Source organism: Phaseolus vulgaris, chromosome 7 (genome assembly GCF_051622355.1).
Source record: "Phaseolus vulgaris cultivar YP4 chromosome 7, ASM5162235v1, whole genome shotgun sequence".
Taxonomy (NCBI): domain Eukaryota; kingdom Viridiplantae; phylum Streptophyta; class Magnoliopsida; order Fabales; family Fabaceae; genus Phaseolus; species Phaseolus vulgaris.
Genome location: NC_143504.1, coordinates 42,023,212 through 42,049,699, shown reverse-complemented (window position 1 = coordinate 42,049,699; position 26,488 = coordinate 42,023,212). Strand labels below are relative to the sequence as shown.

At 39.7% G+C, this 26,488-nt stretch overlaps 2 protein-coding genes across 2 annotated transcripts; one reads left to right on the top strand and one right to left on the bottom strand.

Moving 5' to 3' along the window:
- Positions 1–6,921: 6,921 nt before the first annotated feature.
- Positions 6,922–8,688, bottom strand: LOC150025917 (uncharacterized). Its single transcript, XM_090304816.1, has one exon. It carries the CDS (start codon positions 8,686–8,688, stop codon positions 6,922–6,924), a length of 1,767 nt encoding a protein of 588 aa, XP_090160942.1.
- A 5,589-nt stretch (positions 8,689–14,277) lies between these two features.
- LOC137828544 (protein SMAX1-LIKE 3) lies at positions 14,278–18,129 on the top strand. The gene is made up of 3 exons (XM_068635164.2): positions 14,278–16,266; positions 16,384–16,612; positions 16,715–18,129. The coding sequence occupies exons 1-3, from the start codon at positions 15,071–15,073 to the stop codon at positions 17,822–17,824; spliced, it is 2,535 nt and encodes an 844-aa protein (XP_068491265.1). The 5' UTR covers positions 14,278–15,070; the 3' UTR covers positions 17,825–18,129.
- Positions 18,130–26,488: the final 8,359 nt, after the last annotated feature.

Genomic DNA, 26,488 nt, shown 5'->3' with positions numbered 1-26,488 from the left:
CACCACCAAAAATGGAAGATGGCCCGAATTAAAAAATCGAGTACATATAGTTCTGAGCAATCACGGATAGTCTCAAAAAAATTGTAAGTTATTTTTAACTTCTTTTGCATTTATTTTAAAGAATTAATTATATTAAAAACTTATATGATTTTGGTCTCTTGCAGGATTCCTTGGTTAAGCAAATTTCTCAAGGAAATTGTTAGCATTAGTGGCCTAAACAAGAGGGGGGTAAATTGTTTTTGAAAGATTTTCGTAAAGATTGAAGGTAGAGTGAAAAGCTCTGAAAAATCAACCAATTGATTTTCTGTTGAACTCAATAATCTTTTTTTTTTAATTTTATTTCCAGAAAATCAACTTGTTTTCACGAAACAATCGGTTGTTTATACCAGCATAATATGAAATCAAGTTAAAACATATTAAGAGAGTAGAGATAGAGAGAAACACACAAGATGTTTATATTGGTTCACTCTTAACCAAGAGCTACATCCATTCCTCAATTAACCACTGAGAATTCACATGTAGATTACAAAACACACATCAAGACTGATGATTTTGAACCCCTAAAGAACACACATCACTCTTTGGCAAAACAACAATTTCCAAAAACATCTTTCTAAAACTGCCCTACACAAGAACACACATGAATACAATGTTCAAGGAGAAGAGAATAGAATACGATTGGGTATACAAAGCTTAAGTTCAAAAGAATACAAAACCCAATCCTATTTCACACACTTGAGATTATCCAAAACTTTTGAACTCTTGAAAATCGTTTTTGATAATCTCTCTTTCTTTGTTAATGCAAAAGAATGTTAAACAACCTTTATATAACCTCAATCAAGTGTTCAAAGCAGTTAAATCAAAAACCAAAAGCAGTTGGAATCATTTAAAACAGTTTAAATACTTAACAGAATTCTGTTATAAAAATAACCAGTTGTTTTCTAAATCAATCGATTGAAATGGTGTTTCTGTTAAATTTTTAATAAAAATAACCAGTTGATTTATTGAAACAACCGGTTGATTCTGTTTGACAGCAAAGACAAAACAAAGCTAAGCTTTTCCAAACCATTTTAAAAACCACTAAGTGTCAAACAACAGGTTGATTCGACATTTCAACAGGTTGAAATTTCACACCCTTTTAGAAAACACATCTTTTCAAAAAGGTAAAGATTCAAATGAACTTGGATCATCTTAAGGGGTGAATTAACAAGTTAAAAACTACTAGACAACACACACCCAGCAGCAAGGTCTTCAAGCTTTCCACATGGATTTGGAGACATCAAAGCATATTATTCAACATTTTTGTACCTCAAAGTTGTCAAGATATCTTGCTTGAAGCTATTGGACGACCTGAGCACCCTGCTCGTGTACGTGCAGCTGGAAAAGGGGTTGGAATTTGACATTATTTTGGAGCTGCACCACGACATTCATTCTCCTCCCCCGCCTTAGAGACCAAAGCAGAAATAGAGACTAAGATACAACAAGAATTAATGGAGGAGATGAAAAAGGAGACTGAGTGCGTGTGACTAGAGTTTAAGGAGAAGAATCGTTTGTTGCGACAAGAGTTTCTATCGCAACAATTTTTTGTTGAGCTGTTTGTTACTTTCACTCCTCTCAAGAGCACAAAGGGGAGTTGTGCAACTACTACAACATCAGGGAAGGATGTCATTGGCCAGATATGTCAATGTAAGTTACTGATAAGGATGACATCTTTTCTTAGGTGGTGATTATTGGAAAAGTCTTTCATGAGGTCACCACCTTGCATAATGTTCCTCTCCCTCTGATGTGGTGAAGGTAATGGTGGACAAAGTATAAGTAGTTGATGCTCGTGTTCCACTACCTACAAATAAGGTAACCATTGTGGTCGAGGCATTTCAAACATTCATAGCCTAGTCCAGACACCTCATTCGAATTATACCAAAACCCCAGGTAATAATTTAATTCAATTATATTAATTTATATTTTTACATCTAATTTAATATAAATGTTCTTTATTTTGTAGAAATTTCGTCGGAAACCAAGTCCGCAAAAGAAGCTTGCGGTTCCCATTGACGATCCTATAGCTTCTTTAACAACAATGACTAAAGATATTGATCTAGACCCCTATTGAGGTTCTGTGGGATGATACTTTTTTTGGAAGAAACACTAGCATGCCCCTGTACATATACATGTCAGATTTGTTAGAATTTGTAGTTGAAACTAGGAGCTCAATATATAGTTCAATTTTTTACGATGTTAGTATCTTTACCTATATTTCAATTTACTTTATGTTAAATTATTATTGATTATGCTTTAATTAATAACATGTAGGTATTTTTCTGGAGTTTCTATTAATGACGGGAATAAAGGTATCTATGGATTCTTGGATCCCTATTTGATTAATCCGATTGGAGCAAAGAAAGTAGAAACTCAGTCATACATCACTAACACTCTGAGTTCAGAGCGAAACAAATTTATCTTTGTCCTTATATTAATGAGTAAGTTCAATTATAAGTTGTCAATTATTACTATTTCATGTTTTAAATATTTACTAACTCTTTTCATGGATGATATAGGGGTCATTGGCAGTTACTTGTGTTATATAAGACTATTGTGTGGTTTTGTTCCCTGCATAAGAAGTCATCCACACATCTGAAGCAAATAATTTATGTGTAATTACATTATAAATTTAACTGTGTATGTTACTTAAACGTCTACTAACACAGTTTTTTGTATTAATCAGGGCATGACGTGGATATAGCATACTTAGAGGTCGACCTAGTGCAAATTATCAAAAACTAACATGGTTAAACCTAAAGGTTTGTAATTTTTGTCTTCCTCTTTTCATTTTTTTATTAATATTAACTTTTAATTCCTATTGAATTATAGTGTAATAGACAACCAGAAGGCTATGAGTGTGGCTATTACGTTATGCAATGGATGGTTACCATTGTAAGACTAGGCATTAAAAAAGATTGGGAGTCGATAATAATATGTAAATTATTCTTTATAATTTTTTAAAGTATATGTATCTTAGTGTTAATGTGAACCTTATTTTGTAATGCAGTTCTTTATGAATGAGTAACCACTGCCTTTGTCCACCATAGATTATGTGAGACATGCTTGGGCAACATATTTCCTTAATTTCTATAACTATAGGATAGCTAATCAATAGTATATGAATTAGATAGATAGATAGGAATATGTATTGGCGTTTGTAATACATTTTTATCAATACATATAATTTGCTTCTTTGAATGAATGTCTGAATTTATGTATTTGGTTGGATGGATTTAAATGAATAGGTTAATTAAGACGAGAAAACACATAAAATAGAATGAACTAAAAAAAAATCCCAAAATACACGACAGTTATGGTCATAACCGTCGTTTATACCTCCCAGGAAAGGGTCTAAAATGGCAGTTATGACCATAACGTTGTTTTAGACCTCGAGCATTTGCATTATATTGTTGTGAAGGGAAGGGTCTAAAATGACAGTTATGGTCATAACTGTCGTTTTAAACTTCGAGCATGCACAATGTTTGACAGTGCCAGAAAAGAATCTAAAACGATAGTTATTGCTATAATCGTTTTTTATATGTGATTTATATACGACAATTCCAAAACCGCCGTCTATACCTCAATAAAATAAATTATATGTGCATAGACAATGATTTTGAAATCTCCGTTTAATTACTAAAAGAATCATTGTCGTTGACGTTTTGTGCACCAACAATAACATCACGAGGTTCCTGTCTTGAAGGCTTCGGCTGAGGAATCCTTGTTGGCGTTCGATCCTTGTTCTTTGGAGGATCGTGTGTACAGGGAGTGGTCATCTACCGAGCCTCCCTTTTTCTTCATGTATGGTTGTCTTTTTTCGGACCTGCATGTGTCTCTCCCGTTTGATGTCTTTACAGTCGGGGTTTTAAAGGAGCTCAACGTGGCTCCAACTCAGCTTCATCCCAATTCGTGGGCGTCTATGCAAGCGTTCCGCATTGTTTGTCGGACGTTTGGGTTGCACCCTCTCCCCTCCTGTTTTCTTCACTTCTATTCGTCGTACCCGGCCAAGCTTGCCAGTTGGCAATCGCTGGTCAGCCGGGCGGGTAGCGTGTTGTTCAAGCCCTTCACGACCTCTTATAAGACCTTTAAAGAAAAGTTCTATAAAGTGTACGTGGAGCCGACCGAGACGCGTTATTTTTTTGACGAGGTTGGCCAGTCTCGTTTCCCACTTTTTTGGTCGAGGAGTCCGACGAAGATAACGGATTGGCCGAGGCCGGCACATCCGAGCGAGCATGAGCGGCTCGTTTTTGCTTTGTTTGATAGTCTCCCCAGGAAGCTCCCCGCCCGACCGCTCATGTCGCTGTACAATGCGACCAATCGTGCGGAGGCTTTTGAGGGTATGCTCTTTTCATGCACTCAGTTTATTACTTGTTGCGTTTTGCTCTGACTGATCGTTTCTTGTTTGGTTTGCAGAAATCGCGAAGAGAGAAATCCCGCAAGCCGTCGGGATGTTACACTCGTTCAAAAACAAATTGAACGAGAAGAGGGGGGCCACTAGCGCCAAGCCCCGCGTAGAGGAGGGTGCCCGGGTGGGGCCCTCGAAGAAACGTGGCCGCGAGGGCGGCAACATTGCCCGTACCGTGCGGGAGGCAGGACAGATGCCGACTCCTCCTCCTAGCCAGTCGGGTAGGAATGTTCCCCCCCCCCCCCCCCCCACTAATGACTTCAACCGTCCGATCCCAACGGCGGTGGCGGTGCCCATGCCGGCCTCTGGGGGGTCAGCCCTGGCTTTGTTGGGGGGCGACCGGACCTTCAGCCGGGCCGTATCCTTCAGGTTGCCCCCAGGCCTTGAGGGGGAGATCAAGTCAATCCCCGAGGGCGACCTTCTCAATGGCGGCATTGAGATGATATGTCGGGGTCTGGTGCTGGCCAGGCGGGGGGCAGACGCCCGGAAGGGCCGAGTGGAGGAACTTTCCCACCTCGAGCACGAGCTGCAAGAGGCGGGCCAAAATATGAAGCAAGCCGTGGAGGCCAACACAACTTATGAAAAACAGTTGTGTGCGCAAGCTGCCGAACTGGAGCTGCGTCAGAACCGGCTGGCCGAGCTGGAGAAGGCCGATGCAGAGAAAGTCGCGGAGGTTGCTCGTCTCCGCAAGGCATTGGAAGCGGCCGACTATCGGGTCACCTTGATGGGAGAAGAGGTCGCGGCCGAGCGTGAGGGGAAGAAGGCGGCCGAGGCCGAGGTTTTGAAGACAATGGAAGATACCATGGTTCTGATCAACCAGAGCTTCGACCTGGTCGTCCGCCAGGCCGCGGTACTCTATGGCGGTCCTCCTCCTTCCGGTCAATTTGACCAAGACATGGAGGTCGTCGACGGCCGCTTGGTCCCTGCGGAGGCCGGCCAGCTCGCCGAGGAAGCCGATCCCGCCGATGCTGTTTTGAATATTGTAGACTAGGCGGTTTGGCTTTTGATTTTGAACCCTTGGGGTCGAGGTGTGGCCCCCACCTCTTTTTTTATTAATACAAGTGTTTTTTATCCTCAATTACTTCTGCACTTTCTTGGACGGACGAGTCTTTACGAGCCGAGTGGCTTGGAGTAATTAATCTTAAATCGTGGTAAAATTAACTAAGTAAAAAGAACTAAGCAACCGGTCGGCGGATGAAATCAACTGAGTGACTTGTGATAATTAAAATCAACCAAGTGAATGTAACGGACTTCGATCAGTCGGTCGTTCTTTAGCGAATTCGATTTAGACGAGTTTTACTGTTTAGGCAAACTTTGGTTCTTGTCGAACGTTAGGTGTGTGCCGGGAGGGTATGCCGGTTAAGGCTGCGCTCTGGCCGAGATGGGTACGGGTTCGGGAGGGTATGCCGTTTGGGGCTACATCCTGGCTGAACTGTGTGTGTTACGGGAGGGTATGCCGGTTAAGGCTTCATCCTGGCCGAACCGTGTGGGTTGTGGGAGGGTATGCCGGTTAAGGCTACATCCTGGTCGAACCGTGTGGGTGACAGGAGGGTATGCCGGTTAGGGCTACATCCTGGCCGAACCGTTCGTGTCATTCGTTGTATACACTTATGTACGAAACGCCTCGTTAAAACCTCTCTGACCGATCGGGCGAGGAAAGAGTGCGTGTATTTTATTCATGTTTAGCTGAAATAAAACTTTAGGTGCGTGGCATTCCACGTCCTAGGTACAATTTTTCCCGATAGATGTTCCAAGTGATAAGCCCCCCCTTCTCCTACTTCTCGGATTCGGAACGGTCCTTCCCAATTTGATGAGAACTTGTCGTCCGACTTCCTAGCGTTGCTGCGCATTCTCCAGACGAGGTCGCCTTGTTGAAAGCTTCTGGGCTGAACCTTTGAGTTGTACCTCCTTGACGCTCGGAGCTTGCATGCCGCTTCTCGTATCTTGCTTTTATCTCGGAGCTCGTTCAAGAGGTCAAGGCTGACCGCCAGGCTTTCCTTGTTGAGGGATACGTCGAAGAGTTGACGTCAGATGGATGGCTCCCCGACTTCTACTGGTATCATGGCCTCGGTGCCGTACGTGAGGCTGTAAGGGGTTTCTTGTGTGGTGGATTGCGGGGTGCATCGGTATGCCCACAAGACCTCGGGCAGCTCCTCCGTCCATCTTCCCTTGGCGGTGCCGAGCCTCTTCCTTAGTTCGTTCAACAAGACCTTGTTGGCCGCCTCGGCTTGTCCGTTCGTTTGTGGGTGCTCGACAGAGCTTGTGAGGAATTTGATGCCGAGGTCGTTGTAGAATGTCATGAGGCCTTGGTCGATGAACTACCGGCCATTATCGGAGACTATTGAGTGTGGTATGCCGAATCGGCACACTATGCTTTTCCACACGAAATTTTGGACGTTTCGAGCGGTGATTGTGGCTAGTGGTTCGGCCTCTATCCACTTTGTGAAGTAATCTACCGCGACTAACAGGTGCTTCGTCTAGCCTTTGCCTGGTGAGAATGGACCGATGATGTCCATTCCCCACATGGCGAACGGCCAGGGTGATGTCATGCTGTGCAGTTCTTCTGGTTTTTCGTGGTCTAGGGGGCCAAACTCTTGGCATTTTTGGCATTTCTTGACGTAATTAGCGCTATCTCCATGGACGGTCGGCCAGTAGTATCCTGCGCGGATTATCTTGGCCGCCATCGTTCGGGCTCCGGAGTGGCTCCCGCACGTCCCTTCGTGGATTTCTTGTAGCACATATTGGGATTGTTCCTTGGTGAGGCACTTTAGGAGTGGCGTTGAGTACCCCCTTCGGTATAGGTCTTGGCCGATCGTGGTGTACCATGCGCACTGCCGTCTGATGCTCTTCTCTTCCCCCGGTTGGCATATTCCGTGCTCCAAGTACTGGGTGATCGGGGTCATCCATGTGTGGGTCTCAGTGATTATCATGCATTCGGCGTCACCTACGCTCGGCTGTGCGAGTCGCACCTGGACGACCGATCGATGGTGGCTTTGTTTTTTCGAAGATGCCAGGCGTGAGAGTGCATCGGCACGCTCGTTTTCCTCCCGTGGTATGTGCTGGACCGCCACCGTGTCGAATTTGGCCATGATGTTACGGACGGTGTGGTAATATCGTTGGAGGAGGGGCTCCTTGACCTCGAATTCTCCTTTGATTTGACCGACGACCAGTTGGGAGTCGCTCTTGCATGCGACCTGCCGCGCGCCTAGGTCATTTGCTAAGTTGAGGCCGGCCAGTATGGCCTCGTATTCCGCTTGGTTATTCGTTGCTTTGAAGGAGAACTGGAGGGCTTGTTCGATCAGCAAGTCCCCAGGCCCCTCGAGGACGACCCCGGCTCCACAAGTCGTTTTGTTGGAGGAGCCGTCCACGTAGAGGACCCATTTGGCTGAGGTTTCTGTGTTTTTGGGGAGCTTGGCTGCGAAATCCGCCAAGCATTGGGATTTAATGGCACCCCTCGGTTCGTACTTGATGTCGAACTCTGAAAGCTCGACCGACCACCCTATCATTTGTCCTGCAAGGTCGGGTTTAGATAGAATTTTGTATATAGGGTAGTTGGTCCTTACCCTGATTTCGTGGTTCTGGAAGTATGGGCGCATTCTCCTTGCTGTCAACAGCAGGGCTAGTGCCACTTTCTCTATCATTTGGTACCTGGTCTCGGCTGCATGGAGCGTCCGGCTAACGAAGTACACCGGGTGTTCTTCGTGGTCCACTTCTTGGACGAGGGCGGCGCTGACCGCTTCCTCTGATACTGCTAGGTAGACCACTATAGGCAGGTCCAGGCGGGGTTTTTTGATGACGGCCGGTGACGACAGGAATTCTTTGAGTTGGCCGAAGATTTGTTCGCACTCCTCGTTCCAGCTAAATTTCGAAGTTTTGCGGAGCATGGTGGCTATCGGCCTGATCCGTTCGGCGAGGCGGGGGACGAATCTGGAAAGTGATGTCAGCCGGCCAAGCAACTGTTGAATTTCTTTCAAGTTTTTCGGGCTCCTCATTTCTGTTATGGCTTTGCGCTTGTCAGGGTTCGCCTCGATCCCTCTGTGGGTCAGCATAAAGCCGAGGAACTTGCCACCTTCAACGCCGAACGCACATTTCTCGGGGTTAAGGCGCATGTTGACCCTTCTTAGGGCATCGAAAACTTCTTGTAGGTCTTTTATGAGTTGGTCGCACGAGTCGGACTTCACCACGATGTCGTCTACGTATACCTCTACGCTTCTGCCGATCATCCCTTTGAAAATCTTGTCCATGAGCCTCTAGTAGGTAGCCCCGGCGTTCTTTAGGCCGAACGGCATTACCTTATAAAAGTAGTTTGCGTCGTCCGTCGTGAAAGTCGTTTTGCCTCGGTCGCCATGGTGCATGCTGATCTGGTTGTAGCCAGAGTAGGCGTCTAGGAAGCTTAATATTTTGTGACCGGCCGCTCCGTCTATGAGCCGATCGATGTTGGGAAGGGGATATGAGTCTTTGGGGCATGCCTTGTTGAGATCTTTATAATCTACGCACATCCGCCATTTGCCGCTTGACTTTTTGACCATCACGATGTTGGCCAGCCAAGTGGAGTATCGTGCCTCGGCTATAAAGCCGGCTTTTAGGAGCTTCTCGGCCTCACTCCTGGCGGCCAGCCGCTTGTCCTCTCCGTGGTTTCGCTTCTTTTGTGCTACCGGACGCGCTTCTTTATACACCGAGAGGCGATGGGTGATGATGTCCGGATGGACACCTGGTACGTCGGTTGTCGTCCAAGCAAAGAGGTCCACGTACCTCTTGAGAGTTTGGTGAACAAAGTCCGCATCGGCAGCGGCCATGGCCGTGCCTATGCTCGTGTATCGGTCCTCCCCGTCAAGTTCGGCTTGACGTAGCTCGTCCTTGGCTTCGAGTCTTGGCTCGATTTCCCTGGGGTCCAGATCTGCCATGGTGATGCCCTTCTTTGGTTGGGGTGAGTGCCGGCGGGGACTTCTCCCACGGTCGGCGATCTTTCGCTTGGGTGAACGGCTGCCGCTGGGCCCCTGTTGTGTGGGTTCGACCCGCAGGCTTTCGGCGTAGCACTCTCGGGCGACCTTTTGATCTACATGGATCGTCAGGATGTCGCCTGAGAGGGAAGGGAACTTCATTGCTGGTGGGGTGTGGAGACGATCGCTCCAAGCTTGTTAAGGGACGACCTGCCGAGGAGGATGTTGTAGGACGTGTTGGCGTTTATGACCAGGTATCTAATCTTGAGGGTTTTGCTAGCTCCCTCCAGGCCGAATGTTGTGTACAGCTCTATGTAACCCCTCGTTCCTACGCGCTCCCCCGAGAAGCCGACCACGTGGTCGTTGTAGGGCATCATTTCCTCCTCCGGGATTCTCATGGCTTTGAAGGTCTTCCAGTATAATATGTCGACCGAGCTCCCTTGATCCACAAGGGTCTTCTTGATCGTAAAGTTATCGATATCGACCGATATCACCATGGGGTGGTCCTGTGTCGGGTCTATCCCCTTGAAATCTTCATCTGTGAACGTGATTGGCGGCATCCTCGGTCGGGCGGAGACAAGGTTTACTTGGTGGACGACGCGTAGGTGCTTCTTGCGTGCGCTGTTGGAACTGTCTCCGTCGCCGAACCCTCCGGCTATGGTGTTAATTACCTCTCGGCCTCTGCGAGTGTCGGCTTGTGGGGGGTCGTCTCTTCGCCCCCGTCGGTCTCCACGCCTATCTCCCTCTCGTGGGCATGAGATGCCCGGCTTGAATGAGTTCTTCGATTTTATCTTTCAGGGCTTGGCATTCTTCGGTAGAGTGGCTGGTATTCTTATGGTACTGACACCTTTTGCTGCGGTCGGCATTGTCTGGGCTCAAGGCCCTTCGGGGCGGTGGTATTAGCTCGGCGCTCAGGGCCTCTTGCAAAATTTTGCTCCTATCCGCGTTCAGAGGTAGGTAGCGGGAGAACCAGGGTCCACGATTGTCCCTCTTTTGGTCCCGGCCAGTTCGGGACCTTCCTTGCCGCTCCCTGTCCTCCTTCTTTTCTCCGCTCACCTCGGTCCGGACGTTGTTTCTGAATTCACGAAGTTCCTCCAGCTGCATGAATTTCGCCGCTCGGCATCTAAGGTCGTCGAGGTTGGTAGCGGGCTGCATACACAGGCTATCGGCAAATGGGTCGGGTCTGAGGGCGGTCAGCATGTGGTGCATCGCCACCTCGGGGCTGAGGTTGCGAATGCTCATAGCGGTCTTGCTAAACCGATCAATGAACGTTCTGAGGGACTCTCCCTTCTCTTGACGAATGTCGACCAGTGCTATGGATGTTAGATGGTGGGGGCGGCTCGTTGCGAACTGGACGTCGAATTTCGCTATTAGGGTTTCGAAACAGTCTATAGAGTGTGTCGGGAGCTTGGTGAACCAACTCAGAGCGCTGCCCTTTAGAGAGGTTGGGAAGACTCGGAAAAATACTGCGTCGTCCGTGGTATACAGGCTCATGTGGGTCGTGTATGCGTCCACGTGCTCATCTGGGTCGGTCGTCCCATCGTACCGATCCCTGTTGAAGCCTTTCCATTTTTCCGGCAAGGGGGTTTCCATGACACGGTCGGTGAAGGGATGGCGTCGGTCCGGACCCGCCGGAGCGGTAATGTTGATTGTCTTGCTGGGATGGGACTCTCCATCCATTTCCAGAGTGAAGTCGTTCTTGGTGTCTTTCTCGGCCTGGAGGCCGGCCCCGGTGGCGTGGGACCTGCCGGCCTGATTGGTCATGGCGAGGGATGGCACCCCCTCGACCAGCTTCTTCATTTGCTTGTTCTCTTCTTGGAGGCTTTTGATTTCCTCCTCGTTCTTCTTAGCGGCTTCCTCGTGCGCCTTCCTCATCTCTGCTAGTTCCCTCTGAAGGGCCATCATCATTGTTGTTTGGTCTGCTTCGGTCATGCTTGCCATGCTGCGGGTTGATACCATCTACTGTTGTGGTTTCTGCTGGCTCTCCACGGCCCCACGGTGGGCGCCAATTGTTCTCGAACTAGGTTGGGGACTGGGAGAACTATTGTCTTTGGATGTCACTCGGTCGGTCGTGTCTCACTTCCCCCTTCAGTCCTTCTCGCTGAACGACTCCTCAGGCTGGTGGGGTACCTGCGAATGGCACTCCAACGCTCAAGTCAGTGGGGTATCGTATTCGGCTGGTTAGAATACTGTAGATAATGACGTACCTTCTTCCTTGGAATGCGTGATATTTATATTACCTTGATGGGCCCTTGCTGTTGGGCCGGATTAGGGGGTTGTTTAGCGATTAGGGTTGGATTAGGTCGTTTCCTAACCGTGGGTTGACCTTTGCTAATTGGGTCAACGGTTTGACTTGAGCACCTTATGTCGGTCGGCCGCATATGACACGTGGTCGACCTCGTACCTTAAAGTATGGTCCTGACGCATGGGTTGACCGGGTCTATTGACCGGTCGGTCATCCCGGTACATTAATTTTTAGCGGATGTTAACTCAAAGTTTTCTTGTTATTTTTAAAAATTTAGGTGAGGAATTGTTATATAATTATTTTCATATAATATTATATTTCTACATAGACTGTAACACTCGTATCGTAGTTTCTTATTTGTATATAGTTTTTTTTTTTTGTTACGATAAAAAGACGTGCTGCAGGAAATTAGTATGAATCTATCAAAACACTCTGAACTAATTTCCCTTGTGTAATTAATTCTTTTTTATTTGTGTGTAATTCTTTTTATTACATAATTTAATACTTGACGACTTGTTGAATAAAATATTAATTAATTTAGAAACTATATAAATTTGAGAAATAATAATAATAAAACTGAACATCATGTTATTATCTTATAAAGGACTTGATATGAAAATAAGTAATATTTATTCTAAATTTGAAGGAAAAAAAGAGTAATATGAGTAGCAGTGTTATTCTTGAGTGAAAAAGTTAGAGGAGTTGGTATTCAAAGTAGCATTTGAAGGTCAATATCGAATGATGGAAACAAAAATAAGGGTCAGTATCAGTAATCCAGAATTTCTGAAAATATTGTCATAATTTAGTCTGCAACGCTTACGGTACCAATTGTCTCATTCCTTGAAAACTGATCAATCCATGACTCTTGATAATGGAAGGTTATTGCAGTATTTGATGGTTTTGTTTTGTTGTTATTTAAGAAAGAAAAAGCTTATAAGATGTAATTTTTGATTTTGAAATGGATGTGTTGTCCATTCTATATCCAAGAGGGATCCACATTATTCTCTTCACGATACAGTCAAGTCAAGTCAAAGTCTAAATTCCATCCCTCATTCTCATTCATTCATTCATTCATTTCTTTTCAAAGGAATCATACCTTTGGCTATACTATGCCATAGCCTCCATGACATGACCACTGTCTTCACACAATAATGCACGCTCATATAAAACCCTTCTAATATCATACAAACACTGTTCTAACTAAATGCTATATGCTTTCTTAGTTCCTCATCTTATGTTGTTTTTCGTTTTATTGTTGCGTTTTTTACGTGTCAGGGCAAATATTTCCATATCTTCTATAATACTCTTTTCTTGGTGCAGAGAAAATATCTCCATACCACTTTTATGATCCTTTCTGTCTCCTTGCCTCTGCTTCACTCCTAACTATGTCTTTGCATTCAATTTTACAAATTCATTATTCTACACATAAGTGTTTTTTTCTCAGCTATATTTATGGTAAAATAGTTTAGTGTTTAGGGTAAAACTGTTAAGGCTTTTTCTGTTTTGTTACTTTTTACCACAAGCACAATTTAGTTATTTTTGTAGTATACAGAAACAAAATAGGAAGTAAATCAAATTTTTGGTTGAGAAGAGAAAAAAATTAATAAGGATTTCATCAAATTTTAATTTTAATTTATTTTCTTATTTGTATTTTGACCTTACTAAACACCACACTGAAATGGGAGAAGAAGCCAAAGCCCAATAATTGATGGACTGGAGCCACTCTTCAATGCTTCTCCATAATAATTCACAATCGCTCGAGCTTTTCCTTTTGGGCACCACCGCTTTTTTTTTCTCACAAAAATTTGTTTGTACTATTTGTGCAAAACGGTTTTTATGAAGTTTTTTTCTCTCTAATTCTTTGGTGAGATGTTATTTTATCAAATAGTTAACTATTTCAATAAATTAATTCAAGCATGTATTTTTTTAATCAGCACAAACATGTAGTTAATAAAATATTTCCATTCAAATATTATTTTTTTTTGCAGTGGCACTAATATCTAGAAAATACTGTTAGTAATTAGTATTATATTACTTTTACTGAAACGCATATTGATAGTGAAAATAATAAATAATAAACAATCGAGATTAAAAGAAAGTTCGTTGAGATTCTTAAAATATTTGATGATTACAAAACACATCCCCAATTGTATGTATAATGGACTCAAGTTATGTTAAAAAACTTTAAATTTATTATTATAATAAGTTGCTCACATTTCTCACATCTCACAGCTAAATTTAATGTTAAAGAAATGAAAGTCTAAATCAATCTTTTATCTTACAAAATCATTTTAAAACTAAAGTTTACATTATTTTCATATAATAAAATATTTTTATTTTTAATTTATATGTGATCTTTAATAAATGATAAAATAAAAGAATGAAATTAAAAAGTAAGTTTTTAATTTATATGTGATCTTTGGTATATTGATTCTGAGCTTTGCAATAGAAAATAGTGACAATTGTCTCTATTTTTGTATATAAGAATTCTATAAATATGTTTGCATTAAGTAATTTTTGGTGGGAATATGTATGATAAGTTTATTGTGAGAAAGTGGGGAAGATTAAGATTGTTGAATGTTCAAAGTTTGAGTAGAGAAGTAGAGTTAGGAGAAGAGAATATAATATAGGAGAGAAAAGCAGTAGATAATGTGTTTGTGAAAATGTGTCAGGCAACAGAAAAGCATGTGGATTGAGAAGAGAGTGAGGAAAGCCAAGTTTTGAGGAAGGAATTAGAAGAGAGAGAAAGAAGTATTATTTGAACAGGAACATTGGTTTTCATGCAATCTGTTTTATTTGTAGGTTTGCGATTATTCCATCAATCATTCAAGGCATTATTCCCTCTTCTCCTCGAGAAAAGATAAAAGGTAAAGGCCACCACCACTGTTCCCTCTGTCCATTCAACCAGACAGACAGTCCTCTCTCTCTTTTTCCTCATCTCCTTCCCTTTTCTCTCTCCACCACCTTATTCTTAACAAAACTCATTATTCCATTCACAATGTTTAAACCTTCTTCTCACTTTCCCACTTATTTTGCACTTCCTACAATATTAATCACCACAAGCTTTTCATAATCTACTTACCTTTACAATCTACAAGAAAGAAACACAAAGAGAAAGAGAGAGAAAGTTTCATATCACACACCAATCCACTTTCATATAAAAAGCCAAAATTTCCCTCACTGACAAGAAAGGCACAAAACCAACACAATATCTATCTTGCAGACGTTGCTATAAGTATACCAAACAAAGTATAAACCACCATATAGAGATACATATCTGCATATCCAAGCTCCTCACCCACCATATACACAACCCTTACTACATCTTTCAAACCAAATGAACCCTGTTCATCCAAAACTCCATTAACTTCTATCTAAGCCTAGCCCTTGTACTATATTTATATTCCTGAGTGTGAGTTGTTATTTTTACTAGTTGAGAAGATGAGAGGAGGTATTTGTAGTATACAGCTTCAGGCTCTAACACCTGATGCTGCAACTGTTGTTAAGCAAGCTGTTAATCTTGCGACAAGAAGAGGTCATGCACAAGTCACTCCTCTTCATGTTGCTAGTGCCATGCTTGCAACTTCCACAGGTCTTCTCCGCAAGGCCTGTCTTCAGTGTCACTCTCATCCTCTTCAGTGCAAGGCTCTTGAGCTTTGTTTCAATGTTGCACTCAACCGTTTGCCAGCTTCCACTTCAAGCCCTCTTTTGGCTCCTCAGTATTCTACCCCTTCACTTTCCAATGCCTTGGTTGCAGCCTTCAAACGTGCTCAGGCTCACCAGCGCCGTGGATCCATTGAGAACCAGCAGCAGCATATTTTGGCCTTGAAGATTGAGGCGGAACAGCTCATAATTTCCATTCTCGATGACCCAAGTGTTAGCAGGGTCATGAGAGAAGCTGGTTTCTCTAGCACCCTTGTGAAAAGCAGGGTTGAACAAACTGTTTCAATGGAAGTTTGTTCACAAAAGGCTCCTGATAGGAGCCAGGCCACAGAAAGCACTAAGCCTCAACTTATTCTTGGTGGTAGTAATGTGTCTCCATCTAGACCTTTTGGTCAAGTTGGGGGACAATTCATCAAGCCTCTAGACCGTGTCAACAATGACGATGTAACTAGTGTGTTGAGTGAGTTGGTGAGGAAAAGAAGAAACACAGTCATTGTGGGGGAGAGTGTGACCAATGCCGAGGGTGTAGCTAGGGGAGTAATGGAGAGATTTGAGGTAGGGAATGTTCCTGGAGACTTGAGGTATGTGCAATTTGTGAGCCTTCCTCTTATTTGCTTCAGAAACATTAGCAAGGAGGAAGTTGAACACAAGCTTATGGAGGTTAGAAACCTTGTGAAGAGCTATGTGGGAAGAGGGGTTATTCTTTATTTGGGTGACCTAAAGTGGTTGTTTGAGTTCTGGACAAACTATTGTGAGCAAAAAACAAACTACTACTGTTCTGTGGAGCACATGGTGATGGAGCTTAAAAACTTGGTAAGTGGTGGGGAGTCTAGTAGACTGTGGCTTATGGGGATTACAACTTTTAAGACATACGTGAAGAGTAAAATATGTCACCCATCCCTAGAAGCTATTTGGGAGCTTCATCCCTTCACCATTCCTGTCGGAAGCCTCAGCCTAAGTTTGAATTTCGACAGGTAATTCTTTATTCTTCTATATTTATTTATTTTCTGGCTTAGAATTTTTTTAAGCTTTTATAATTTTTCTCTTTTCTTGTCCTGTTGTAGTAACTTCTCTCTTGTGTCCTTTTTCAGTGATTTTCAAGCCAAAGAAAGAAGCAAGGCATTTTTCAAGGATGTCGCTTTTGAAGATGTAGAAAGAGTTCGAAACAATCTAACTTGCTGCAGGGATTGCTCAATAAATTTTGAAAAAGAAGCTCAGAGCATAGCCAACAGTGTAAGCAAGAAAGTTTGCACTACCAGTAACTTGCCAACGTGGCTTCAAAACTGCAAGGAAGAGAGAAGTGATATAATGGAAGAACAGGTTTGTATTATAGTTAATAATCACAGACTTAGCTCATACAAATGTTTATCTTTTTCCTTTTTTTTTTTAAATACTGATTTATTCTTCTTCTTTCTGAAACAGGAAAATGCAAGGCTTAAGGATCTGTGCAAGAAATGGAATTCACTGTGCAACTCAATACACAGACACCCTTCCCTTTTTGAGAAACCGTTTTTGTTTGTTTCATCATCTCCTTCATCTCCCACTTCTGTTTCTTCACTTGAGATAAAGTCTAACTTCCATCACAGCCACCTAAATTGGCCTATCATTTCTGAATCAGAAAAGACGCCAAAAGAATGTGAGTTATACACTGAAACTGGAGATGATGGTTATGACAGCAATTTCATAATGTTCATGCCAGATAGAGATGTCCCTAAACCAGATCTTCTGTCAAATCCCAACTCTAGCCCCAACTCAGCTTCTTCAAGTGAAGCAGTGGATGGTTTGGAAAGCACTGAAATGTTCAAGGAACCTAGTGCCGAGAATCATAAGATTCTGTGTGATGCCTTGGAGAAAAAGGTTCCACAGCTTAAAGAAGTTATTCCAGAGATTGCAAGTACTGTCCTTCACTGTAGATCAGGAATGAGAAAAAGAGAGAACCTCTTGATGAAGAGAGAAGACAATCAGGAAACTTGGATGTTCTTTCTTGGTGTGAATTCTCAAGCCAAAGAGAGTATCTCAAGGGAGTTAGCTAAAGTTGTTTTTGGCTCTTGCAGTAACTTTGTCACAATTGGCATGAGCAGTTTCTCTTCCCCTGATGATTCCACTGATGAAAAGTCCAAAAGGAAGAGGCCAAGAGAAGAGTTGAAAAGCACTTACATTCAAAGATTCGGGGAAGCAGTGAATGAGAACCCTCATAGGGTGTTCTTCTTGGAAGACTTGGAACAAGTTGATTACCTTTCTCAAAAGGGTGTAAAAAAAGCAATTCAAAGTGGAAGCATAACACTTCCTGGTGGTGAATCTGTTCCTCTCAAGGATGCCATTGTTATTTTCAGTTGTGAAACCTTCTCTTCGCCAATGTCAAGATCTCCAGTGAGAAAATCACCATCTGAAAACAAAAGGACAGAGAATATGAACGATGAGAGTTCTAGCCTCTCTTTGGATCTCAATATTGCCATTGAAGATGATAGTGGAGACAATGGTATCCTAGAGTTAGTTGATAAACAAATTAATTTCAACATACAAGAATTGTGATAGCAATGGGGAAACGATGTTATGTTAAATTTGGGTGTTAACTTTTTTTTTTCTTCTTCTTCTTCTTGTATTGTTTTTGAGCTACACTTAGTGGGGTCCAGGAGAAAAGAAAAACATGAATGGAAAATTTATATTAGATAGAGATATGATATAGCTTAATCTGCATTTCTTAAGCTTGAATGCAGATGGCATATATTCAGGAAGAGAATGAGTCTGTGTATATGTTGATTAATGTGCTCAAATCTTTTGCATGTAATTTCATTCCTGTTCTAACTAAATATATTTTAGTTTTTGGTTTCCAATCATTCGTGGTGCATCTTCCATTCACTATTCATTGTCCCATGGAGTTTCATTCAATAATCTCCTCACATCAGTTCATATTTCTCTCTCTATTTTTCTGCTGTCATATTTTTTTTCTAGCAAGTATTATGAAAATTTCAAGTAAAAATAAAATATTGTAACTTAAATTTCCAACACTAAAAACAGTGAAACTTCTGACAGAAACTATAATGATATATTGTAGCATTAATAAAAAGGAAAAGGGAAAATGAAGGGAAAAAGAGGAAAGCAGATACATATTTTAGATGAGTTTGTAGATGGGAGTGTTTTGATTGAGAAAAGGAAGTAGAAAATGATGACAGGCCTTGTTGTGTTTCTGAAACAGGAGTTTGGCAGTGATATATATGCTTGGCATTCATACAATTCCTTTGTCAGGACAGCGTACTATTGTCTCAGCTTTACTCTTACATGTCTATTCAAAATAAATCTCTAATATCCTATTTAATATATATAATATATATAGAAAGTAAGTTCTTTGTAACACTATGACAGATTAGATATTCAAAATACTTCAAAAAAGATTTTAAAAAAATCATCTTCTTCTCAATGGATTCACATGAAAAGATTATTTTTACAAATTTTCTCTCCATGACCATATATTAATACTTTTAAAATGTTTAAATAACTTAAAATTAATATAATTTAACTTTTTTACATAACCTCGCTCCACCTCACATCTTCGTTTCTTTCTTTTTCAACTGCAACACTTTCACTATTTTTTTTTATTGCGGTGTTTGAGATAACAGTTACATCATTTGAGCGTGTATAAGAAGATTGATGATAAAATTTGACATTTTTCAATGTTATGATTTTTTTTTTCAAGTTTTATTCTCCATTTTTTTACCTTGCTGGTTTTTTGGGTTTTGTGGATTTTGTGACTTCCAAAAAAATAAAAATAAAAAATGAGTGAAAAAAAATAGAATCACCATCAGTAAAAACACCACAAAATCAACCTTAACTATCAACATTCATCACCAGTTATCACAAGCAACCATTATCATTTGAAAATGAAAAAAAAATGTCACACTCTCAACAATACTTAGAAGAGTATGGTTGGAATTTAAAAAAATATAGAGGTGCGGAAAAAGAAATAAAGATGGCTTTTCTTCTATTTTTAGCAGTTGTAACATGGAGAAATTTACTAGTGTGTTATCACTCTATTAGACCATAATACATTAACAAATCACTGGGAAAGGAAAAATTGTCTTTATCTTTCCTTCTATTTTTAGCAGTTGTAACATAGAGAAATTTACTAGTGTGTTATCAATCTATCATAACTCTTAAATATTTTTTTAACCATAATACATTAACAAATCACTTTTTTTCTACACTTACCTTACAATTTTAATACTATTATTTTAATTACTTTTCACATTATTTAATTATAAATTTACTTTTTATTAAATATTTTTTTTAAACTATCATTTCAGAAGTTGTAACAACTCCATGAGTTCTGAAAGTATAATTTTTTTATTTTATATTAAAAGTTTAAATTTTTATTCACCATCGCATGATGGTGTAAGATATCATTTTTACTTAACCTTGTTTCTAAATTGTTTTTGTTTAGCCTGTCATTTACCTGAGTCTATAGCAATGAGATTTTTTTATTAATTGGTTAACTATTTTTTTTTCATAATATGTTGGAGAAGAAAAATCAACGAGGATGTAAAATTTAAGTGTAAGACACTAAATATTATAATAACAACTTTTAAAATACCTTTCAACTAATACAAATCAAAATTCTAGTTATTATGCTTTTATAGAATGATCTAAAACTTGGTTAATAGTGTAGTTTGAGTTTAAAAAATATAAAATTGTATTTGACTTTATATGAATAGTTATTTTTTCGTCGGTTAATCTGACAAAATAGTATAATTTCTCGTGAATCAACAAAATAGTGTTTAAATAAAGATGTTGATGGGGAAAGAAAAGTTAAAGGTCCTGAAAAGGTTTATGAAAGAATTAATTCATTGCGTAAGCATTCTGCAAAGTATTTTTTCTTTTTTTATGTCAAAAGCTTCAAAATCATATTATATATCATCAATTTATTCAAATTTCACTCGAGCATATTAAACATGATTTTACAATTTCTCAATCCGTTGATTTATTTTGACCTCCTCTGTTTTACCTATCAATGGAACTGATTCGAAAACTTAAAATTAAAAAAAAAAATTATTATTCGAAAACAAAAATATATGATAATATTATAATTTAAATAATTAATATTTATAAATTAAGTTTTAATGATTAGTTATAATAGAGTAACTTTTATAACATAAATATAATATTTTTTTATTTATCCAATTAAGAACCTTAATTTACTAATTAAATTTAAAAATATTTATATGATTAAGTACATTAATATATATATTAAATAAAAATAAGTTAGCATATAAAAACTCTCAACCTGAATAACCATGACATACCAATCCGTCTCACCTCATTCTTGATAGACCAACAATGAGTCAACAATAGAATAAAAGATCTATTGTTACCTACAATAGAATAAAAAATAAACTAAAGTGTGAATATTACAATACTTCAATAGTTCTTGGAGTAAAAGTTGGAAGGAGATAAGAAGTGATGGAACCCACAAAAAGCAATAATTTAATAGTCTTTTTGTTCGTTTGTTTATTAAGTTTTTTATTTATTTGTCCTACTATTTTGAAAAGTTTCAATAAATATATAGTTATTTTTTGAAAAGTTTAAAAAAAAAAGTATGTATATAATTATAATTATAATATCACACAATAACTTCAAATTTTGAATTTTGTTATGACTTTAATTTTGATATCAATTATTGGATTAAGAAGAGAAGAAAAAATTAAACTGATTTACTATTCACATATACATAATGTATTATTTATATATATATATATGGAAAAAGCTAAAATATATATAATAGAAAAGTTGTTATATATTTGTTAAGATGGTTTGCTTGTCATCCCTCTATAAATTTATGGTGGGTCTGATGATTACCATAAGTTTATCTATAAACTTATAAAAAGAGGATTCATATAAAGGCTGATAGGATGTCTGCTACTTGAAAATGAACTGAAAAATGCACCAAGTAAACAATATTTTGTTGTACTCAATCATGAATAAAATGCAAATTGAGTTCAAAATGTTTGGAGCGAGAGTGTAATGCAACAAGGAGAATCGCGTCAAGGTTATCTGAATAAACAATTGGAACATTTGATGGAATACAAAGCTCACAAAGAAGAGATACTAACAATAAAATTTTAGTGAGCGTTACAACAATGCATTTGTATTCAACTTCGGTATTACTTCGAGATACAACACATTGTTTAGTGATCCTCAAGAGACAAACATTAGGTCCAACATGAACACAAAATATAATTGTCAATTTACGATCATCAGTATTAGATTCCCAGTTGACATCACAAAATCCAATAACAGACAAGCTTTTTAAACTTTCAAGAAAAAGACCATGGTGAGCAATGTCAATGAGATAACAAAGAATGTGTTTGAGAGGTTTCCAATGATGCTCTTGTGGTTTATGCATGTAGTGGCTAATTTTATTTATAAAAATAAACAAGCTCATGATGAATGAATGTTACATGAATGTTACATTCTATATATAGAGCACCAACTATTGACCTATAAAGTGTAGGATCATGAAACGTAGTGGAGCTATTTTAAGTGAGTGATGATTTTTTTAATTCGACAAGTGTATCGAGTCAAAAGTAATAAATTGTCCATGAGGACGAATTTTGAACCCAGAAGAAATAATTCTAAAATCTCAAGTATAATATTCATTAAATATGAAAAATGTGTCAAAGTTTGTTTGAAAGGTTGTTGGTATCATGAATTTATGAAGAAATTTAAATAAAAACAAAGTAAATGATTTAGATGATTCAATTAAGAAAATTGGGATTGGGTTTTAATCTTTCTCTCTCGTCTGTATTTTTAATGAATAAGAACATATAACATTCCATCTTGATTGACCTTGATGCACATATAAAAAATCATTCATATTGATTCCTCGCATACAAAAATATTAAGATTATCTCCTAAATATCCATTCCTCGCATATTTATAAAAACTTTCTTATGATTACGAATAAATGTTATGAAACAATTAACATTTCAAATTTATTTCTAGCATTCTAATATGTTAAACATTATCATTTAGGTCAGATACTTATAAGTGATGGAAAAAACGCACGCGGAAGCAACACACATAATCACGAATCAACTGCAAAAAATAAACAACACATGATTTAACGTGGATCGGTCGCCAACTGCAACCTACATCCACATGACAACTATTAGGTTTTCATTTCTATCATGTTTCACACCAATTACAAGTACAATGTTCTCTTTAAATAGAGATTATAAAAGGGACACAATGATTAAGCTCACTCACTAAACATGGTGTCTAGTCAGCCCAACCCAATTGGTCCTGACTTCATACCCAACAATCTCCCACTTGAAGCCATGGAACAATGTTCACTTGTGCTTCAACTGTGTGCAATGATTAAGCCCACTCACTAAACATGATGTCTAGTCAGCCCAACCTAATTGATCTTGACTTCATACCCAACAATCTCCCACTTGAAGTCACGGAACAATGTTCACCTGCGCTTCAACTGTGTACATGTACTTCTATAATCTGTTGACGAAACTCAATGTTCCACCTCTAGTTGCCACCGGCCTTCTTAATCATTTTGAAGACTTCGCTAAAACTCCCCTGAGTTTCAACACGTCAGTCACTGACCCGTTCTCTGTTCCTACCGACTCCCACTTGCAAGAACTGTCGGATCCTGGAACAACCTGAGAACAAACACTCTCCATATTCAACAAGAAATTTTTTGGAGAAGTTTCAACCGCTGGAATATTGGTTCTCCTAACCCACTATCGTCTAGGAACCTCAGCTGAAGCACGACCCGTGCTCCCACTGCCATAAGTACCTCTCATTGGTCTACCTGAACCTTTTCATGCTCGTTCATCCTGAATCTAACCTGTGGCTCCGGGTTTCTCTCTTGTAAAGACAACCCTCTTCTGCCCACGAGATTCTGTGAACCGGACTTTGTTTATCTTCTAAACTGGGATGGTCACTCCCTTAGACAGTAATTCAACCAACAACAAACCTCTCTTTCTTCCGTGGGCCACGACAAGATTTCCCTTGACGACCTTCCACTGCTGATTTCCGAACTTCACTTTATGTCTTTGTTCGTCCAACTGCCTAATAGAAATCAAACTTTTCGTCAAGCTTGGAACAACTCTGACATCCTTCAAAGTCCAGAAACCAACTGGTGTCTTCAACACTATGTCACCCATGCCCGTAACATCAAGAGTTATGTTGTTCGCTAGTCTTACCTTTCCAAAGTCTCCAATAACTACATTCTGCAATGCTTTAGAATCCATGACCAGGAATCCACACTACTATCCGCGCAACAGACTAAAATTCCTCGTCCGCGAAGTTTTCTGCAATGTTGATTTATTTATCATTTGGACATTGATTCCTGAAATGCCCCACCTCCTTATAGTTCCAACATGTTACACTTGAGCAATCCCGAGTCTTTAACTGACTCCTTCTTTTGTTCTTGCTCCCACTATCTCTGATATTTTTCTTACCTCTGATGACATATAGCGATTCACTAGATAATTCCCCAAAACTCCTTCTTCGGACATCCTTGCCAAGAATGAGATCATGAATTTTCTCAAAAGTGAATCCATCGGATCCCGCTGAATTGGTAACTGCTGTAACATTTCCAGACCAACTGTCAGGCAAAGACAATAGCAGTAGTAAAGCTTGAACTTCATCATCGAACTTAATGCCCACTGACATAAGTCTGGCTAAGATCGAATTCATTTTATTAATGTGCTCAATAACTAAATTGTCTTAACTTCGTGCTGTAACGAAAAACAGCCACACCCCGCACCTAGCACCGCACTGTCACTGCTGCATTAGCAGAAAAAAGCACGTGCCACCCTGTGTCTTCCGTCACTGCCATCGCAAGCACCTGCACCTGTTCGCCGTGAAACGCGATCTGTCATCGCACTGCCTGGACATGACCCTACTACGAGCAAGCCACCTACACAACGTCGTGAGCCGCCACCATTTATATCGTGACCCACACCAATGCACATCGCACCGCCTACTACGCGCACCTACCGCAAGTCATAGGTCTGGATTGTTGCGAATCTTGGGCCACCGTAAAATCCTAACTTTGGGACGCTGTTGCAACCCCTGTGAAACCCTAGCTTTGGGATGTTGTTGCCGCCTTTGCAAAACCCTAACTTTGGGACGCTATTGTCGCCCCTGCGAAACCCTAGCTTTGGGACACTGTTGTTGCCTCTGCGAAACCCTAGCTTTGGGACACTACTGCAACCCCTGCAAAACCCTAGCTTTAGGACGTTGTTTCCGCCGCAATTTTCACGTCTCGTTGATTAATTTCTGCTGATCGGATCTCTAGTGTGTAAACAAACCAAAACTCTTGATACCACTTGATGGGAAAAACGCACGCAGAAGCAACACACATAATCACAAATCAACTGCAAAAAATAAACAACACAAGATTTAACGTGGTTCGGTCGTCAACTGCAACCTACATCCACACGGGCAACTATTAGGTTTTCATTTCTATCTTGTTGCACACCAATTATAAGTACAATGATCTCTTTAAATAGATATTATAAAAGGGACACAATGATTAAGCCCACTCACTAAACATGGTGTCTAGTAGCCCAACCCAATTGGTCCTAGTTTCATACCCAACAATAAGTACTTTCTAGTTAAATCTAAAGATCAAAATTATTAATAAAGATTCAAACTTTAAGAATAAAATGATAATACAAATCTCAATCATGAACAAAATATTATAAATAAATGTCACCTCAATACATAAAATTGAACAAATTATTCTCAATCCCAAAGGGAAGACTTAACCACTCATATTGGCCATTACAAACATGGAAAACAAGAAAAGAAGATTCAGGGTTTTTCTCCTTGACGACTACCTCCTCTAGGATTTTCTATCTTTGATTATCCTCCATTTGGTCCCTAGGGTTTTTCCTCACGCCTTCTATTTAACCTAATTTGATGTAGGTTAAGTGACATCTCGTTCAAGCAAAATATTGCTTGCTTAAGCGAGTTTCACAAGATAAAGCCAAACTTCACTAAAGTGAACTCGCTTAAGCGAGTCTTGGGTGAGTTTCTCTATAGTGATCTTGCTTGGGTATGTTTTTATGTTTCAACTTTATCTTTTCATCTTTTCTTTTTCTTGTCCATTCTTCTTTAGCCATTTTATCTCCATCTTTCCATAGGTTCCTGAAATCGACACAAACTTGGAATAAATCGTTTTTATTCATCTCATAATCCAAAAATATGTAAAAAGGTTCAAATTCATAAATTAGAGGTTGAATTATAAATCTATTAAAAATTAAATTCTATATGTGTTTATCTTTTTGCATGAAATTTTACTGAATCATGATAGTTATCAATGAGGTGCGATTAAGAGATCATAGGAGTCAGTTGAGACTTTGCATCATGCATGTTGGCTCGTTGAAGAAGTTGCTTGATGTTCTTGGTTTGAGATAGAAGAAGGTTGTTACCCCTGTTCCAAACAAATTCTATACCAAGAAAAATAATGTAAAGAAACAAGATCCTTTGAGGAAAATTGTTTATCAAGTAATATATCATGTGAAGAACTACCAATTAGTATAATATCATCAACACATGTCAGAATAAAAATAGTTGATACCATACCAAACTTGGTGAACAATGATGATCACTTTTGTTGAAGAAAATCCCATAGTGATTAGGGTTTGACTTAGTTTGTTAAACCATTATTGCGGGGCATGTTTAAGTCCATAAATAGCTTTATTAAGCTTTCAAACATGTTTTGGATTTAAGGAAGAGAAATTTGGAGGTTGATGCATGTATACTGTTGTTTATAGATCATTGTGTAAAAAAAAGCATTATTGATATCAATTTGATAAATGGACCACCTGTAAAACTATATCACGAGCAAGAAAATTATGAATAGTTGGAGGCTTCACAACAAATTGAATGTTTTAGTATAATTAAAAGCAGGTGTTTGAGGAAGCCTTTCACAACTAAATGTGCTTTGTGACGATGAAAATTCCATCTACATTGTATTTATTTTTGTGTAACAATTTCAAACCAACGAACTATTAGGAAGATCAATAAAACTCACTGTATTGTTGTGAATGAGAGCATCATATTGAAGTTTCATGGCATTAGAGCGAGATGGATAAGCTAAAGCTTCTTTTAAAGTGTTAGGTTTAGTATGACCAAGAGAAACAAAAACATGGTAGGTTTTAGGTTTAAAAGTAC